Source organism: Pinus tabuliformis, chromosome 3_1, assembly GCF_031772625.1.
Source record: "Pinus tabuliformis cultivar Carrire ecotype Pingquan chromosome 3_1, CPIR1, whole genome shotgun sequence".
Classification (NCBI taxonomy): domain Eukaryota; kingdom Viridiplantae; phylum Streptophyta; class Pinopsida; order Pinales; family Pinaceae; genus Pinus; species Pinus tabuliformis.
Window position 1 is genome coordinate 633,758,178 of NC_142301.1, and position 19,183 is coordinate 633,777,360.

Here is a 19,183-nt window from a genome sequence, read left to right on the forward strand (position 1 = left end):
CTGTAATTTTCATTCAACCAATTTTCGTGATTTAAAAAAAAAACAACAACAAATACAGACACCCAAACCTTTAGAGTTCATAACATTTTTCCAAAAGTTTTATCCCATGCTTCAAACATAACTGCGGGAGGATTCGCCCAATCACAAAACAGTGCTGCGTTGAAACTTTCCCAGTAACAAAACAACTTTCCTCTGCACCAGGTACAAAATTATTCTGCCATTTTGGTCATCAATGTCGATCAAAATAGTGCAGTAAAAATTGCAGACAAGTACAAATAACATTTTCCTCCAATGAAAAGCAAGTGGCTCCTTCATAGCAGATTGAAATTGCAATACTCCAAAGACAGATGAAACAGTGATAGAAGGAAACAATGTGGCTCATGGATTTTTGGGTTGCAACTGTCTGAGAATTTTTAGTCCCATTGCTTCCCGTTGAATTCTTCACCATCATCAGGGAACAACAACAATGTAGAAGAAAATCACGCATTAGAAGATTGCATAGTAACCAACCTTTGTTTTTGGATTAATTGATTGTATCTGGCAGCCATTCGTCTCCCTGTATAAAGTTTCCAACAGTATACATTCCTACATTTCTCTCAGGTATCTGATTAGACCATGGCGTTCTTCCAGAAACCTTAGCCCCCGGCCCATAATTCTGGTATTCCCCATAGTAAAGCGTGTTAAGAGCAAAGTCCTCTATCCACAGCATCCATCCCTCAGGGCTAATGGCCTCTCCCAAATATGAATTTATGCAGATTTCTCTGGAGTACATCTTCCATGGCCGACCCAAATAGCCTTTGTAAATTTTTGGGTTGGCATAGTAAGCCCTCATATATTCTTCAGTTCCATTGATAGTGCAGTTATGGAAAACAAATCCTGTGGGCTCGGCTGGATCTGTTCGACCCTGTGCAGTGACAGGATCTGATGATCCTTTGTTTGAGTTTATTTGACGAGGACGCAGCAGAATGAGACAGTTTTCAAAGATGGCTGCCGAGTCTCCAAATATGAAGTCAACAGTGCCTTCTATTCTGCAGTTTCTATAGAACTGACGAAGAATATGAGTGTACAATGTATCCTGGTGGCCAAGAAAGGCACAGTTGTAGAAGGCAGAGTGATCACTATCTACTCTTAGGGCTACCGCTTGTTGACTACCTGGCCCTGCTGCATTTTCGAATGTTATATCCCGTGCTAAGAAGCCATCAGCATTTACAGCTGCAATTGTGAAAACAAATAAATTAGCAATCCTCAACATCTAAAACAAGATTTAGTGGGATCGAGGAATATGGATTGATTGAATTTTCCTTTGATAAGAGTTCAAAACCAAAGAACGATGGTAATTGTAAGTATTAAATTCCGTCTTTGTTTAGAAATAGCATACACATATTTATCTAGTTATCAGAATAAACAGAGGATCCGATTTTAGCATATGCCCATTGAAATTTCTCAAACTTACAAACCCCAATGCATGTTGAAAGACATTACACCTATCATATGAAAGGGTTCCAAATATCTTATTCTTAAAATGTAAAATGATAATTAATTTTTTTGTTGCTTTAATAGGATGAAAGAAGTGCAGAATCTGCAAAAATAAATGTTATTGCTCTCTTCTTTTCAGCAACCTACATTCTGAAGAAAAGCATTATTGCTTCCCTTGCAAATGACGGATTGCATTCCAAGCACTGCTGGATTTTGATTGTTTCCATCTCCTCTCATTTGTATTTTGTTGATGCTTTCTAGATCAACATTCCTTTGCAAGGGAATTAATCTGGGTTGAACTCAAGTAGAAAATTTCTCTCTCATTAATTGGATGGTCATTTTCACAATTGATTGTCTCCAAAGAAGTCTTGTCAGCCAAATCTCTACCTTTCCTCAGGCTTTTAAGTTTAACCAGCATGCAGGCCCTCAGTGTTGTGGTTTGGCATTTTTATCCAGTAGTTCTTAGCAACATGGCAGAAAGGGCACACTTTATGTCCATGCAGAAGGAATTGGAAGCAATGGTAGTGGATTCCTTGGCCACAGAATTGAACAAGCGTTTAAAGCCCTTTGGGTTCTGCAAGAAGACCCATAAAAATCTGCAAATGTATCAAAGAGAATTGCTTCCTAGATCATACTTGTACAATAAGTGATCATAGTAGAAGGTCATTTGATTGTGAAACCGTTGTGGGATTCAATCCAAGTGACCTGAATTTACTGTAGATAGACGTCCTCTTTGATATCCATGTTTATCTCCATTCAGGGCCTAGGATGTCACTAGGGCATCTAGAGAATAGCTAAAAGGAGGGAGGCACTCTTTGAAGAACTGAAGACGCCTTTAAAAAAACAGCACATTCGCTAGACAAAGGGGCCTGTGGAGGCAATCTAAAAAAGGCAAAGGGCCAGATAGGAGTTTCCCGTGAAGAAAGAAGACAAGTCCAAAAATGCTCTCAAGAAAAAAGGGATGAATGCCAAACTGTTTGTACAATGGGTTATGGAACTGTTTGTTTATGCTAAATCATACACTGTAGCATGAGGAATTGGACTGTCTCAGCCTACGCGCAGTCAGGTGGTAACGAGGTAGGCCCCAAGATTTCAACACCATATAGTACTATAGGTCTGTTAATTGTGTCAAAAAATGCATCTTAGAAGAGATGTCCTAAAAATGCATATGGAAGTATTGTCGGTCAAGCATGGAGAGAGACCTATAACCCTTTCTAAGTTTGGGTTGAAAGACATGCCTTAAGCTAAACCTAAGGGCTATGGATCAGATCCCATAGATGTATAAGCAATGGTAATCTCCACCTCGCTTCCTTTGAAGAAGAAGTGGAAGTTTGTTAGGGTGCTCTTGGATATTTAAATCACAACCTCAGTTTCACTAAGGTTCACCACCATCATTCTATGACCATCACATTGGCAGGGGCATCAAGCTATCTCTGAATGTCCCTAGGGGAGGAGGCTAAAAGGATCAGATCCTCTGCAAATAAGAATAAGGTAAACAAAACATGGTGTAAAACGTAAACATCTCCCTTGTGGAAGTACTCGCTCGGTTATGCTCTAACCCATTAATGTATATCCCATGGAATTTCATGAAAGCAACTATGAGACACTCAAAGATGCCAATTTCACGTAGTCTCCAGAACGATAATTCCCTTGGAACAGAGTCCAAAAGCCTTCTGAAAATCCACAAAGCAACAGGACTTTAGATGAGGGATGTCAGCTTCCTTGATAATAGCACACAGGCTAAAAATGTGGTCACTAGTTTCATAATCTCTTCTAAGACTTGGTTGCCCCATAGCTTTGAATTTGTTCCTCTCTATATGTTGAGAAAGCCACACGTTCACGCCCATAACATAGAGTTCGACAAAGGCACGCCCAATCATAATATTCCTGTAATTATTTCTATCAGAAATATCCTTCAATTGGAAGATGGGGTGGATGATATTTTGAGACCATGAAGAGGGAAAGCCAATGCAAATTCAACTTGCAGACCTTACTCATCTACTTCTGCTGGTGCTCAAGATCCTAACAGCTCTTTTAATGTCTCTTGGGGTGAATTAGTGACAAAAGGTGAGAGCGGAGAGAATATGGACTAAGGTTGACCCGAAAAATCACAGAGGGATGTGGTCCGCAAGAACCATGTGTAATGATCAAAACATGTTGGAAGAGCAGATTTTCCAATTTCAATTCAAGGCATCTCAAATCTGCCAGGAACCACACTATGATCAAACACAATAACAAAACCAAACTCAGGCAAAGAAATAAATTCCAACTTAATATGAAGAGGAAGAGGAACAATGATGAGCATTACCAACAGTTGCAGAGCCATATGTACTTGGAACACCAGGTAGGGATGGCACACGCATAGACCCCGTGATCACAGTCTTCCCCATGCCATCACCCACAAACATAAGATTAGTTTTACTGGGAGGAACCCTAACAATCTCCTTATACACCCCAGCCTTTATATGTATCACGAATCTCCGCTCAGATTTATTCGGTGCACTGTTCACCACCTGTTGAATACTCATAGAGGATTCATCCTTGGACACAGTCACATCGGGAACCAATTTATCAACCTCTAATACATCCCAAATTTGATTATAATGATGGTAATAATATGCAGTACTAGAGGAATTGGATGATCTCTCTGTTTTTGGAGGCCTCCATAGGACCATATTCTGTCCGTATGTATCCAGAGCATCTACCATGCTAAGGGCATTGCTGGTCAAGCTCATGACTGTAAGAACAGGTTACATTACACAGCGGCTGCTCAGCGAGATTTGAAGCAACAAAAAAACCCATTGTTTGATTATATATAATAAATTAAATATAATCAAACAGTGTAGTGACTTACAGTTCTGCCATCTTAACCTGGTTGGAGTGTTCAGAAGTTTTCTTCGCGCAAGGATAGTAATCGACGGATTTCAAGGGGTAGGCCTGCCTCCCCTGATTCAACCACTCTGTCAAATCGTTATCTGTCCTGGGGATCTCCATCTCTGTCCCTTCCCCAGCTCAGCAGCAATGCTTGTCTCCCCCGATGCAGCTAACGAATCTTCCAGTGGAGTAAATACGCAGAGGAAAAATACGAAGACCGCCAAGAACAGCGAGCCTGAAACCAAATCCAGAGCGAGGGCAAGCGTTGATCTGCGAGGGCAAGCGTTTGATCTGAGGTACAAACCCTGCTGCCCGGATGAAACTATTCGATGAAACGCCCAAACCGTTTGGGCAACCCCGATCAACGGCTGAAATGGTTGCAATCGTCTAACATATAATCCTGTGGCTTACAAGATGACAGGGATGCTCTGGATCCATACAGACCATATTCTGTCCGTATGTATCCAGAGCATCTACCATGCTAAGGGCATTGCTGGTCAAGTTCATGACTGTAAGAACAGGTTACGTTACACAGCGGCTGCTCAGCGAGATTTGAAGCAGCAAAAAAACCCATTGTTTGATTATATATAATAAATTAAATATAATCAAACAATGTAGTGACTTACAGTTCTGCCATCTTAACCTGGTTGGAGTGTTCAGAAGTTTTCTTCGCGCAAGGATAGTAATCGACGGATTTCAAGGGGCAGGCCTGCCTCCCCTGATTCAACCACTCTGTCAAAGCGTTATCTGTCCTGGGGATCTCCATCTCTGTCCCTTCCCCAGCTCAGCAGCAATGCTTGTCTCCCCCGATGCAGCTAACGAATCTTCCAGTGGAGTAAATACGCAGAGGAAAAATACGAAGACCGCCAAGAACAGCGAGCCTGAAACCAAATCCAGAGCGAGGGCAAGCGTTGATCTGCGAGGGCAAGCGTTTGATCTGAGGTACAAACCCTGCTGCCCGGATGAAACTATTTGATGAAACGCCCAAACCGTTTGGGCAACCCCGATCAACGGCTAAAATGGTTGCAATCGTCTAACATATAATCCTGTGGCTTACAAGATGACAAGTAAGCAGAGAGGGGAGTTGATCTCAGAGGGAAACGCCTTACGGCGTAATTATTTATAATTTAAAAAACATTATATTATTATTATAATATTTTCAATTTTAACTAATTTAATATAATTTTTAATTATATAAAAAAATCCCCATATCACGTGGATATTTAATAGGAGTAAACGCATGCATGTGGTGGTGGCTCACTCATATCCAAGTTGAAGGTGGGGTTGTGTGAGAAGGTTGAATAAACCACCACATTGTAATTGTGGTGAAGAATTTTATTTATAATTAAAGAGAGATAATTACATACTAATTTCATATCAATTAGTAGAGAAATTTACATAATTTACTCTTAGAATTAAGGGATAGTGTTGTCATGTATGGCAGGCCTTAATTTCTGTATGGCAGGCTTTTGATGACGGCAAATTAGATTTGACGGGGAAAGGGCCTCATAAGTCGCAATGAATAAGATCTAATACATGAGACGACCTATGTTCATTACGTGAATAAGGCAAGCGATGATTTTTTGCAAGTTGACAGGTACTGCACAATGTGGGAGAGGGCGACGAAGACGTAAGATAAAGATGTCCTTGTTTATTTAAATGCGAAATAACAGAGTGATTTACATGTCCAAGGCGAGCATGCCATAAATCATAGGAAGCATGTAAAGATTTCTTTTAAAGACAGAAAATAAAGTAGAGTTGCTACACTCCAGCACATATAGGCCGCCATCTAAAGTAGAGTTGCTACACTTCAGCACATATAGGCCGCCATCTCTCTTACCAGTTGCTACCAACTTTTCCGTTTGAAGATTATGTATAGAGACGATTATTAGTAAAAGTAACAGATAAGGGAAAATCAGAGGTTCATTTACTAATTGAGAGAATATTTTTGGTGAGATGGGGAACAACCAAGACATTTAATAAATGAATATTTGGAGCAGGAGAGAGGGTACCAGTATGTGTGATGGGTAAGGAGGCACCGTTTCCCACAATTACAGAATCCTTACCATTGTACTAAGTGGACTGGTCCAAGTGAGATGGGTCATTAGACATATGGGCTGAAGCTCCAGTGTCCAAGAACCAATCAGAGACCGCTGCATCATTGGGAGAATAGGAACTGGTGAAGGCTTCGGCAAGATGAGCAGTTGACTCACTGCAAACATACCTCTGATTGCAGCGACCAGCATAATGGCCATCAAGGCGGCAGATTTGGCAACGGGGAGGGCGACGTCCTGGACCAGAGGAATGACGACCATGATTTGCAGAGTTACCACGACCACAATTTGCAGGGGTTTGGCCACGGAAGTTGCAGAAGGAGATGCGCTGGGTTGACTGTTCAGGACCACGATGTTGGAATATTAATTCCAACTGCCGTGCACGATCAACGATTTCTTACTTCATGGAAATGCACTATCGGGAGGAAAAAACACTCCAGAACCTTCATGAAACAAAATCGCAGGCACCGACACTCAAGACCCCGCCGATGAGAGATCGCAAATGGGCGAATTGGCGCATTGGCGAGTCGGCATATCGGCGGGTTGGAACATCGGCGTATCGGCGGTAGCATTGCGATATCGCATCGCCGATATCACATCGGCGCTTTCAAAAGGTGGCAGGCCCTTCGCACAGTTATGTTTGCGATCCGATAGCCGGACCCGACGGGCATATGGCATTGTGCTGTATAAAATTTAAGTTCCGCCAGCGGCCAACTTTCCCATGTTTTGTAATGTTTTTCAGGCATAGATTAAAATGCATCGCATATATGGATATCGCTTCGGCACATCGTAAAATTGGCATTTCGCTATGCGATGGTGCGATATTGTGATAAGTCTGCATTGAATGTAGATAGGATATTTTCAACCGAGTAATCAAAGCTATTTACTGCGGTTGGTAAATGCAGGTAGGATATTTTCTTCTATCTTATCGTTTGGAATCAGATATGTTTTTCAACATATATAATGTGTAATGAACAACAGTTCAGTAGACAAGTTAGACAGAGTGAGAAATCTTTGAAGAATCTGAGAGCTTTGCAATTATCCGTAAACGCACAGCAGTGCTAAGATAGTTAAAACAGATTCTGGAACTGGAGCGTTCCTGATGTAACCCCTCTGTAGAGGAAGACAATTCTGTAACAATCTTTTTTTGATTAAAGATCCTGTATTGAAATCAGAGCATTGTCTCTGTGTTAAGTTTATTTTTGTTTTTTGGGATTTTAACAGAAAAAATGTCCAACAGTGGTATCAGAGCTAGTCTAGGCACTCAGTGATTCAAAAACGGAGTTTGTTTTTCACTGTAGGAGCTGTAAGAAGCTTATCAAGCAGAGAAAGTTTTTTTTTGCTTTTTATTATACAGTCAGTATCTCTTCTTTATTTATACAGGTTAAGATGGCAGATGTTGGAACTGGTTTGACAAATCCCCAACTGCCACAGTTTAATGGGAAAAACTACAGTTATTGGTCCATAACAATGAAAGCATTGTTTGCTTCTCAAGGAATATGGGAGCTGGTTGAATCTGGCTATGCTGAACCGGCAGATGCAACAGCATTGGCTGCTTTGACAGTAGCAGAAAGAGACCAGTTGAAGAGCGACAGGAGGAAGGATGCCAAAGCCATTTTTTTTCTCTTCCAATCAGTACATGAAAGTGTTTTTCCTCGGATTGCAGCAGCAACAAAATCCAAGGAGGCATGGGATATTCTCAAAAATGCCTATCAAGGCATGGAGAAGGTGAAGACTGCAAAGTTGCAGATGTTGAGGAGAGACTTTGAAACACTCAGCATGAAGGAATCTGAAACAATAGATTCATTCTTCACTCAGGTTATTGGGCTGATAACCCAGATAAGATCTCATGGTGAGATTCTTGAAGAAAGAAGGATTGTAGAGAAGATCTTGAGAAGTTTACCCTCAAGGTTTGAAGCTGTTGTGGTAGCAATAGAAGAAACAAAGGATCTCTCACAGTTCACAGTAGATGAACTGAGTGCTTCTCTTATGTCTCATGAACACAGACTGAGTAGAGGAACAGATTCCTCTTTTGAGCAAGCATTCAAGACTCAGATGTCTTTTGGCCAAGGAAAAGGTTGAGGTAGAGCAAATAACAGAGGTCGTGGAAGAAGCCAAAACAAAGGCAGAAATAATCTTGCAAGCACAAGCGGAAGGAGCTGCAATCAGAACCAAGATGAAGGTTCAAGCAAACAGCAAGCTCATGGACAAAGGTATGACAAATCCCAAGTCCAATGTCATTATTGTAAGAAATATGGGCACTACGCCAATGAATGTAGGAAAAAACAAAATGACATGAATAGTAGGCAGAATGCTAATTTTGCAAATGAAGAAGATAAGAATCCAAAGATTGTGTTGTTAACATGTAATATTGCACAAGACAAACAAGAAGATTTTTGGTTCTTAGACTCAGGTTGTAGTAATCACATGACTAGAAATATTGCAATGTTTGCCAATCTGGATGAAAATGTGAAATCTGAGGTAACAACAGGAACTGATAGTAAGATATTTGTCAAGGGTAAGGGCAGAGTCAGTATCCAAGCAAGAAATGGAGAACAGATGATTGTGCCAGAGGTATACTATGTACCTGGTTTGAAATGTAATCTTTTGAGCATCGGACAGCTCATTGACAAAGGTTACAATGTGTTCTTCCAAGATGATATGTGTACAATCAGTGACATACCTCCAAGTAAGAATATCATTGCACAGGTGCAAATGACCAACAATAGAATGTTTCCTCTCAAACTCAGGGCAGATTTGAAGGAAGGAAGAACTATTGCAGCTGTAACACAAGAAGTCTTTCAGGAACAAGTGAAAGATGAGAATTGGTTGTGGCATTTGAGATTTTGACATCTCAATTTCGAAGGCTTGAATCTGTTGCACATAAAGGGAATGGTAAAGGGATTGCCATTGATCGAGAAATCGGACAGCCTTTGTGAAGGCTGCATCTTGGGCAAGCAACACAAAGAAAGCTTTCCAGCAGGGAAGAGTATAAGGGCAAAAGCACCATTGGAAATTATTCACTCTGATGTGTGTGGACCGATGCAAATACCATCATTTTCCGGAAATAAATATGTTTTAACTTTCATTGATGATTACACCAGAAAGACATGGGTGTATATGCTGAAACAGAAGAGTGAAGTGTTTGAGAAATTCTGCCACTTCAAAACTCTTGTTGAAAAGCAGTGTGGGCATTATATCAAAGTGCTCAGAACAGATAGAGGAGGAGAGTACATCTCCAAAGACTTTCTGTGTTTTTGCAGAGAGAATGGCATACAAAAGCAGTTCACCGCGAGGTATACACCTCAGCAAAACGGTGTTGCCGAAAGGAAGAATAGGACCATTCTTGACATGGTCAGAAGTATGCTAAAGGCAAAGCACTTGCCGCATGAGTATTGGGCAGAAGCTGTCACTTGCGCAGTTTACATCTTGAATAGATGGCCAACCAAAGCTGTCATGAACAAAATACCAGAAGAAGCATGGAGTGGTCAAAAGCAAACTGTGACTCACATGAGAGTATTCGGTTGTGTAGCATATGCACATGTACCGGATCAGCTAAGAAAGAAGCTTGACAGTAAGGGGGAGAAGTGTGTCTTTATTGGCTATTTTGATGAGTCAAAAGCATACAAACTCTATAATCCATCCACCAAGAAATTGATAGTAAGCAGAGATGTGCAGTTCATTGAAGATGAAGCTTGGGATGGAAGCTTAGAGAAGACAGTGAATGTGAAGACAATTGTGTCTCACAAAGAAGAAGGGGAAGGGACAGTAGCAAATAATCCTTCATTGGTGGCTCCTCCTCCACCACAATAAGTACAACAAACCACACCACAAGCTGGAATTCGAACAGCCTTGAGAAGTCAAGGAAGTGCTTCTTCAAGCACACCATAGGGATCTGAAATACCCTCAAGTTCGGATGGAACTCCAAGCACACCAAGAAGACCAAGATTCAGAAATCTGAATGAGATTTATGAACAAGGAGAGGTAAGTAACAATACCGGTCTGAATTCATTATTCGCTTTGTATTGTCATGTTGATGACCCAGTTCATTTTGAAGATGCTGTAAATGAAGATAAATGGATTGAAGCAATGAATGAAGAAATTGGTGCAATTGAGAAGAGTAAAACATGGGAGTTAGTGGACCTCCCTAAAGGCAAAAATGCCATTGGAGTTAAGTGGGTCTATAAGACCAAAAGCAATGTTGAAGGCAAGATTGACAGGCACAAAGCAAGACTTGTTGTGAAAGGCTACAAGCAGCAACAAGGCAAAGACTATGATGAAACCTTTGCACCAGTAGCAAGGATGGAAACAGTCAGAACAGTGTTGTCTATTGCAGCACAACACAAATGGAAGATTTATCAGATGGATGTTAAATCTGCATTCCTGAATGGGGTGTTAAAAGAAGAGGTTTATGTTGAACAACCTCCGGGCTATGAAGTTGAAGGCCAAGAGCATAAAGTCTGCAAACTGAAGAAGGCTCTTTATGGGCTGAAGCAAGCTCCAAGAGCATGGTACAATAGAATAGATGCTTATCTGATTGACAATGGGTTTGATAAGTGTGATGGTGAACCCACACTCTACATAAAGGATAATGACGGTAAGATTCTTATTGTTGTTTTATATGTAGATGATTTGATTTTTACTAGCAATGATGCTTCTCTCATTGCTGATTTTAAAGCAGTCATGAAGAGTGAATTTGAAATGACTGACTTGGGCTTCTTAAGATATTTTATTGGAATTGAAGTAGACCAAAGTGAAAATGGTGTTTTCATTTCTCAAGTTAAATATGTAGAAGCAGTGTTAAAGAGATTTAACATGCAGAACAACAAAGCAGCTGTGACTCCGACTGTAATGGGGTTGAAATTGACAAAAGAAGACAACAGCAAGGATTTTGATCCAAAATTGTACAAAAGCATAGTTGGCAGCCTTATGTACTTAACTGCAACTAGGCCGGACATTATGCACGCTGTGAGCTTAATCTCCAGATTTATGGAAAGACCGAAAGAGACTCATTGGCAGGCAGCCAAGAGGATTCTAAGGTATGTGAATGGAACGAAGGGGTTTGGTATTTTATACTCCTCTTCTGAAAGTTTCATGTTGATAGGTTACACTGACAGTGATTGGTATGGAAGTGTTGATGATAGGAAAAGCACATCTGGATATGTGTTTCATATGGGATCGGGAGCCATTTCACGGGCTTCCAAGAAGCAACCAGTTGTGTCTTTGTCAACAGCAGAGGCAGAGTATGTGGCAGCAACAGCAGCAGCATGCCAAGCAGTGTGGCTGAGAAGAGTTCTCAGAGACTTGTGTCATGAACAAGAAAAGGGCACAACCATTTACTGTGACAATAGCTCAGCAATAGCATTGTCTAAAAACTCTATTTTTCATAAAAGAACAAAGCACATAGACACCAAATTTCACTTCATACGTGAATTGGTTAACAATGGTGAGATTGTTTTGCAGCACTGCAGTACAGAGGATCAGTTAGCGGACATCTTCACAAAACCATTGGCAAAGAAAAGTTTTGATCATTTCAGGAAATGTCTGGGTATGTTTGAACGCCCAACAGTTGAAATTAAAGGGGAGTGTTGGAATATTAATTCCAACTGCCGTGCACGATCAACGATTTCTTACTTCATGGAAATGCACTATCGGGAGGCAAAAACACTCCGGAACCTTCATGAAACAAAATCGCAGGCAGCGACACTCAAGACCCCGCCGATGAGCGATCGCCGATGGGCGAATCGGCGTATCGGCGAGTCGGCATATCGGCGGGTTGGAACATCGGCGTATCGGCGGTAGCATTGCGATATCGCATCGCCGATATCGCATCGGCGCTTTCAAAAGGTGGCAGGCCCTTCGCACAGTTATGTTTGCGATCCGATAGCCGGACCCGACGGGCATATGGCATTGTGCTGTATAAAATTTAAGTTCCGCCAGCGGCCAACTTTCCCATGTTTTGTAATGTTTTTCAAGCATAGATTAAAATGCATCGCATATATGGATATCGCTTTGGCACATCGTAAAATTGGCATTTCGCTATGCGATGGTGCGATATTGTGATAAGTCTGCATTGAATGTAGATAGGATATTTTCAACCGAGTAATCAAAGCTATTTACTGCGGTTGGTAAATACAGGTAGGATATTTTCTTCTATCTTATCATTTGGAATCAGATATGTTTTTCAACATATATAGTGTGTAATGAACAACAGTTCAGTAGACAAGTTAGACAGAGTGAGAAATCTTTGAAGAATCTGAGAGCTTTGCAATTATCCGTAAACGCACAATAGTGCTAAGATAGTTAAAACAGATTCTGGAACTGGAGCGTTCCTAATGTAACCCCTCTGTAGAGGAAGACAATTCTGTAACAATCTTTTTTTGATTAAAGATCCTGTATTGAAATCAGAGCATTATCTCTGTGTTAAGTTTATTTTTGTTTTTTGGGATTTTAACAGAAAAAATGTCCATCACACGACTGGCAGCTATGAACGCGGCAGCAGGAGGAGCAGTGGGTTCGAGTGACTTTTGGAAAATCTCAAAGCTCTCATCTTTGGAAACTAGGTCAACAAATCTGGGAAGAGGTGTGAGCGCCATCTACGCAGTGGAGAAGCTAGAGAAATCAGTGCAGAGGCCGCGGAGAAACCAGTGCACCTTATCAGTGCGATCATAGTCCAACCAATTGCATGAAGGTGATCGCAGAGGGCTTTGAACGCACGAGCATAGTCGGCAACAGATTTGGTGGAGGAAATTTTAATGGTGATCATATGAATTAAGGTGTTGAAAGGAAGAAGGGAGGTTTCGGTAGCCATGGGGAGGAAAGGATAGAACAACAAAAAAACCGGCAGAAGGAAGCAAGGAACAAGCTGCAAACCACTGCCTAAACTTCAGATTGAACACTCCTTGTTCTTGCAAGCTCAATGAGCTCCAAACACAGGTCAACAGCAGCTCAATAGCTCTCGGATGGTAGCGGTCTTCTTTCTCCACACTTGACCACCGATCAACCTTCAGACTGCACACAAACAGAACCTGAAATCTGATACCATGAGAAGGTTGAATAAACCACCACACTGTAATTGTGGTGAGGATCTTTATTTATAATTAAAGAGAGATAATTACATACTAATTTCATATCAATTACCAGAGAAATTTACATAATTTACTCCTAGAATTAAGGGACATTGCTGTCATGAATGCCAGGCCTTAATTTCTGTATAGCAGGCCTTTGATGATGGCAAATTATCCTCAACATTGTGGTTCACTCATATTCGTAGCATGGAAAGAGTCATAATACACAACCACGCTCATACAACTACTGTCCTTTCTCCGGGTTTCTTCCTTCTCCAGGTTTCTTCATCCCGTGTTCTCTCTGCATTTCTTAACCATCCCTCCTTTTCTCCAAATTAGTATAATAATAACAATAATGGTAATCTTATTTTACTCTTAATTTAATAAAAAAAAATTATTTAGAAAATTTATTGGTAAATTCAATCTAGTCTAATTAAAAAAAATATATATTATTATTATTTTTATTATCACTACACATAAAATGTCCTAAAAGTTAGCACAAAAATTGGAACTTCATAATAGATCTATAAAAGGAAGGGAGGAGTAGTGAAAAAGATGAGAAATAAAGTGTAACTGTTAAACAACTCGCTGGAATGAAGCGTTTCATTGCTAAGAGCCAAAAATGAAAGGAGTTGCTTATGAAGGTGGAGGAATTGCTTTGATGGTCAAAAGTGGTCCAAATTTAGGTTTAAAAAAATTCAAAAAAACTTTTGATAGCAATATTTGAATCATATTTTTGAGTGGAAATAAATTCAGCACCATCAAAAATTTTTAGATCACTTAAAATATTGAAATTTGAAAACTATAATTTCGATTTAAGAAAATTCCTTCAAATTTAATCAAAATACAACTGAAAATTTCTATGATTTTCAGAAGAAAAAAAAAACATTCTTATTAGACTACGGAAAAATGAAAGTGAAACGACATAAAAGCTCTGATTGCAAACAATAATTTTTTTAGAAAATGAATGCTACGCACCACGAGTGTCGAAAGCTCAGCCATCACATCGGTATTTTACCAAAAAAGAATCTCACAGAACAGCTGACGTTGTAACAAATGAAGAAAGTGACATTATATTGAAAATGGTGATGGTTTCAAATAAATTACTTTAGGAAGATTCTCACCATGGGCTGCAAAGCACAGTGATCAAGTTTTTGAGATCAAGTTTTTGATTTTGAATCGAATTCAATTTTGTAAAATATTATATTTGAATTTTAATAGAATTTGAATTGCTTAAAATATTATGTTATAATAATAATAATAATTTATTTTTAAGGTTAAATTAGTTAGATATTAAATTAGCAAATGAAATGTTTTTTTATACATATTTTAAATATATAAATTTAAAATTATTTTTTATTTAATATAAATTAAATAAATTAAAAAAAATATTTTTTATTATCTTTAAAGAAATAGATTATTGATAATTGTATGTAAGGTTTTATCTGCCGTAGTGGAAAAAGAGAATGAAGAGAAAAATAATATATGAAAGCCGTTTTATTATTTAAAAAATACATTCTATTAATTAATAATGGGTAGGTATCATTTTTTGGTATTCAAGTGTGCTAAGTAAGTCACTTATTTATGATCATTTTTATGAGATAGTCGTAATTGACTAATTTCTCATGATTTTTGAATAGTCCAATTAGCACTCATTGCATAGAGTGATGCTCACAGGGTTGAAGAAATGGGACTAAAACTAGTGAAATGGGATTGAAACTAGTGAAATAAATCACATAGCGTCAATCATCACTTTCGTAGTGAAAAGTCAATTATCACTTCCATAGTGAAATAAACACATAGCGTCAATCATCACTTTTTGGGCTTGTAGTAAAAAATGGAATTGAAACTAGTGAAATAAATCACATAGCGTCAATCGTCATAACCAGGGCTTCGTGGGAGGTCACCCATCCTAGATCCCAAAAAATGGGATTGAAACTAGTGAAATAAATCACATAGTGTCAATCAACACTTCTGTAGTGAAAGATATCACATAGCATCAATCATCACTTCTGGGGCTTGCACCCGCTAACTAGGACTTCCTGGGAGCTAACCCACTTACCCGACTTCTTGGGACCCATCCCAAATCGCCTCTGGCTCAATAGTGCTTAACTGTGGAGTTTTCACCACCATCAAGCCCACTTAGCTTGCTACCCCATTTGCAAAAGCTTATCAAGTATTGTGCCTCATGAAACATTCACTTCGGAAACCCCCAATACTTAAGTAATAGCGTAGTTTAATTTATATACGAAACATATTTTTTATTGGAATTGGGAAAAACAATTTTGAAAGAGTAATGTGATTTTGTTGTTTAAAATGTATTTTTAAATATTTTGTTGTTTAAAGCGCATTTTTGAATACATAAATAGATTAAAAACCCTTTAAAAACACTAAAATTTTAAAGATTAAACAACTTAAATTCAAATTTTTAAAAATCTATATTAATTTTTATTAAAATTAAAAAAAACAAATATTTACTGGATAAATAATAATTTTTTTTACTCAATAAATAATAATGTTTTCTACCGGCCTGGAGTATGCCGTAAAACTGCTTCTGCTTGGCTAAGAGCTCGTCTTCCTCGGACGTAAGGAAACAGGTTAACGGCCCAAGACCCAGAGGCATCTGGCAAGAGTGAGAGCCTGCTCCCGATTACGGACCACCAGCATGGTTTTCCTATTTAACAGTGATGAGTCAACCCAGCATTCGCGGATAGCAGCCAGAGATGGCTGTCCTCACTGTTGGTTTGACCCCTGAGTTGATAGGTTTTACCACCTTCGGAAAAAAAAAAAAAAAAAATTTCTATAATAAAATAATTTTTATATTCATTTCTCTCTTCCTCTCTTCTTCTTCCAACCTGGCCTGAGCTCTTTCAGAGATTGACTTTCTTCCGCCACTTCATTATGTCCCTCCGTGAAGCCTTCCCTCTTTGCCACTTGTTGTACATTATGTATACAAAATGTCGAACGAAAAAATAAGAGTTTCCTTTTCTGTTTTTTCATTTGCAATTCTAGCTTTGAGTTTTCGAATTTTACCCCGTTCAAATGCAATTTTTATTATAAAATTTAAAATGTAACAATCAGAGTGTTGTTTCTGTTCTTAATTTATTCCATACTAATATTGATATTGTTTTCAGAGGTATTCGAGAGTACGTATCTCACGTTCCCACGTTTCTGGAAACTTGAGAGATGGTATGAATTTTCACTTTTCCGATACTTATTTTGAGCAGAAAAAGTAATATTTACTTATTTAAGTGATATATGTCAGATTAGGAGCTGGTTTAAGTGGTACATATTAGATTAAGTGGTACATATTAGATTAGCGGTTGGGCTGCGTGGGTTCTCTAAAGTAACAGGTTTAAGTGATACATATGAGATTAGGGGCTGGGTTGTATGGGCTCTGTAAAGTAACAAAGATTTGAAGATGTAGCAAATGCTTCAACAAAATATAGATAGTTGCTAGTCATCTTTTGACAATTTCTGTCTTGAAATTCAATAAAGTCTATCTTGAAACTTTAATGAGAAGATTCAACAAATTACAGCGATGGTCAGAAAGAAAGAGAAAGAATAACATGTTAGTTTCATTTTAAATTTCCAAACTTGAATTTGGAAGTTGAATATAATATTATGTTTCTCTGCTAGCAAGGAATTTCATTGGCAAATTGTTGATGGATTAATATTTTGATTTTTTGTGCAATGTTTCAAAATTCAATCTTTTACATATTTCATTGCAAGATAGAATCCACATGATGGAATTTGATTAGCAAATTTTGAATGAAAATAAATTTCTAATCATGCCTATAGTTGTTGTTCCATGTAACTGTATCCACACACTTGAAACTCGTGCAACATAAATTTATTCATTTCTTAGAGATGGGAATTCTAGGGATTAATGAATCTTAATTTACTGAGCATTTCATGGTTGCAAGATATTTTTATAGATTCAAACATTATACTTATTTTTAATATTATGGATGATTATTTTGATTCTAAAATATAAAATATAAATAAATATTCAAAAAAAACATATAATTTATTAATATAAAAATAAATTAATTAAAAAATATTCAATAAAAAACATTTATTAAAATTTTAGCACATCTTTTTAAAAAATATCAAAAATAATTCTTTTACCCCTGAAATTTTCCTTACTAAACTCAAACTCCCCTTCACTACTCTAATTCCAAGTTCTTTTGAGTTTAAGGATTTATAAATTATATGGTTGATTTGCCCAAAGTAACACTGTCTGAGTCTTTCTTTACTTCACCGAGCTCTTTTGACTTCATGAATTTATAAATTATATGGTTGTTTTGTCCAAAATAACACTGTCCCAGACAATTTGATTACGACTGTATATTTTACTTAGGGCCGGTGAATTACTCGTGCCATGATACCATAAAACTACCTCCGGAGCAACTGATTTGGTACCGTAAAGTGTTGAAAACTGCGAATGCAGCGGTTCAAGATGCTTCAAGTTTTGATAAGGTAAATAACAGAACATTACCATACGGAAATTTATAAATTGTTACAAGGAAAGGAGACTCATTAAAGAGTTTAACAATATTATTCATCAATATTGAGATTTATATCTAGATCGAGCCGTAGAAACTATAGCTATTGTCATTATTCCCTACCGTTGACTATTAATTCGCCGCCCATTGACACCGTGGACTATTAATTCTCGGCTGATTGATTCGCAATCATATGGATATGCTTGTGATTATTTCTAACACTTTTTAAAACGACGATTTACTGGTTCACTGGTTTAAGTTTCAGTTAGCTTTACACATATGTCTTAAATATTTCATTTAGGCTTACAAACACTTCTTATAATACTGGTTTAAGTTTCAGCTAGCTTTACAAATATGTCTTAAATATTTCATTTAGACTTTCTTTATCATAATATAATGATGCAACGCAACTTTTTCTTGAATTTATTGTTCTAAAGTTTCTTTTTTTCATCATAAACATTAGATATTGCTCCTTGTTACAACAAGTATGAGGCCCATTCATTTTAACATTTTCAACAAATTCACTTCCATCATCAAATATTCTTAAGTATTCTTCAATGGAAGGCTTTGGATAATAATAGTTAGTTTCTTTGAAAACACTCTTGTGTCCTCCTTTTATTTGGTGCACTCTCAAATCCTGCGTTGCCTTGGTCATCATCTGGCTTTCAACAAATTCCTGCCTCAACTGGTTACCTACTTTCTTATAATCAACTAGTAACTCTTTAACAGCAAGGTCATGTAAAATACACTATAGCTGATATTTATGGTAATCAATAAAATCATTTACTTTATTTAATAATTCTTATGACTCAAAAATACTATTTAATAAAAAATATTACCTTGCAGAAAAGACTCTCTAAACAAGATCATCAAAACAAAATCAGGAAATGAAGACTCACTAAATAGCTTAACAATATCATTCATAAACACTGGGATTTATACATAAATAGAACAGTAAAAACTACAGCTAAATTTAACGACTCCTGACAATTATTAACTCCTAGTCGACTGAAACATATGAACAGGGTCGTGATTATTTCTAACCATTTGTGTTCTGACGCTATTGATTTAAATCATTATACAGGAGTTTATTCAACGTTCGAGAGGAGTGAAGCTCTTTACTTGTAGATGGGTACCGGCAGAGAGGCAATCCAAAGCCCTTATATGCCTCTGCCACGGTGAGAATCACATAGCTTTGCAATTC

The 19,183-nt window shown here is 38.0% G+C and overlaps 1 protein-coding gene and 1 pseudogene across 1 annotated transcript in view; one reads left to right on the plus strand and one right to left on the minus strand.

Annotated features, from left to right (window-relative positions):
• Positions 1–208: 208 nt before the first annotated feature.
• LOC149188663 (putative pectinesterase/pectinesterase inhibitor 51 pseudogene) lies at positions 209–4,211 on the minus strand (annotated as a pseudogene).
• An 8,655-nt stretch (positions 4,212–12,866) lies between these two features.
• Positions 12,867–19,183, plus strand: part of LOC149188664 (caffeoylshikimate esterase-like) — an 82,150-nt gene continuing 75,833 nt past the window's right edge. Inside the window, exons 1-4 of the mRNA XM_089410035.1 lie at positions 12,867–13,064; positions 16,606–16,660; positions 17,835–17,953; positions 19,064–19,157. Of these exons, the coding sequence (XP_089266161.1) occupies positions 12,867–13,064; positions 16,606–16,660; positions 17,835–17,953; positions 19,064–19,157 (466 nt within the window). The remainder of the gene's footprint in view (positions 13,065–16,605; positions 16,661–17,834; positions 17,954–19,063; positions 19,158–19,183) is intronic.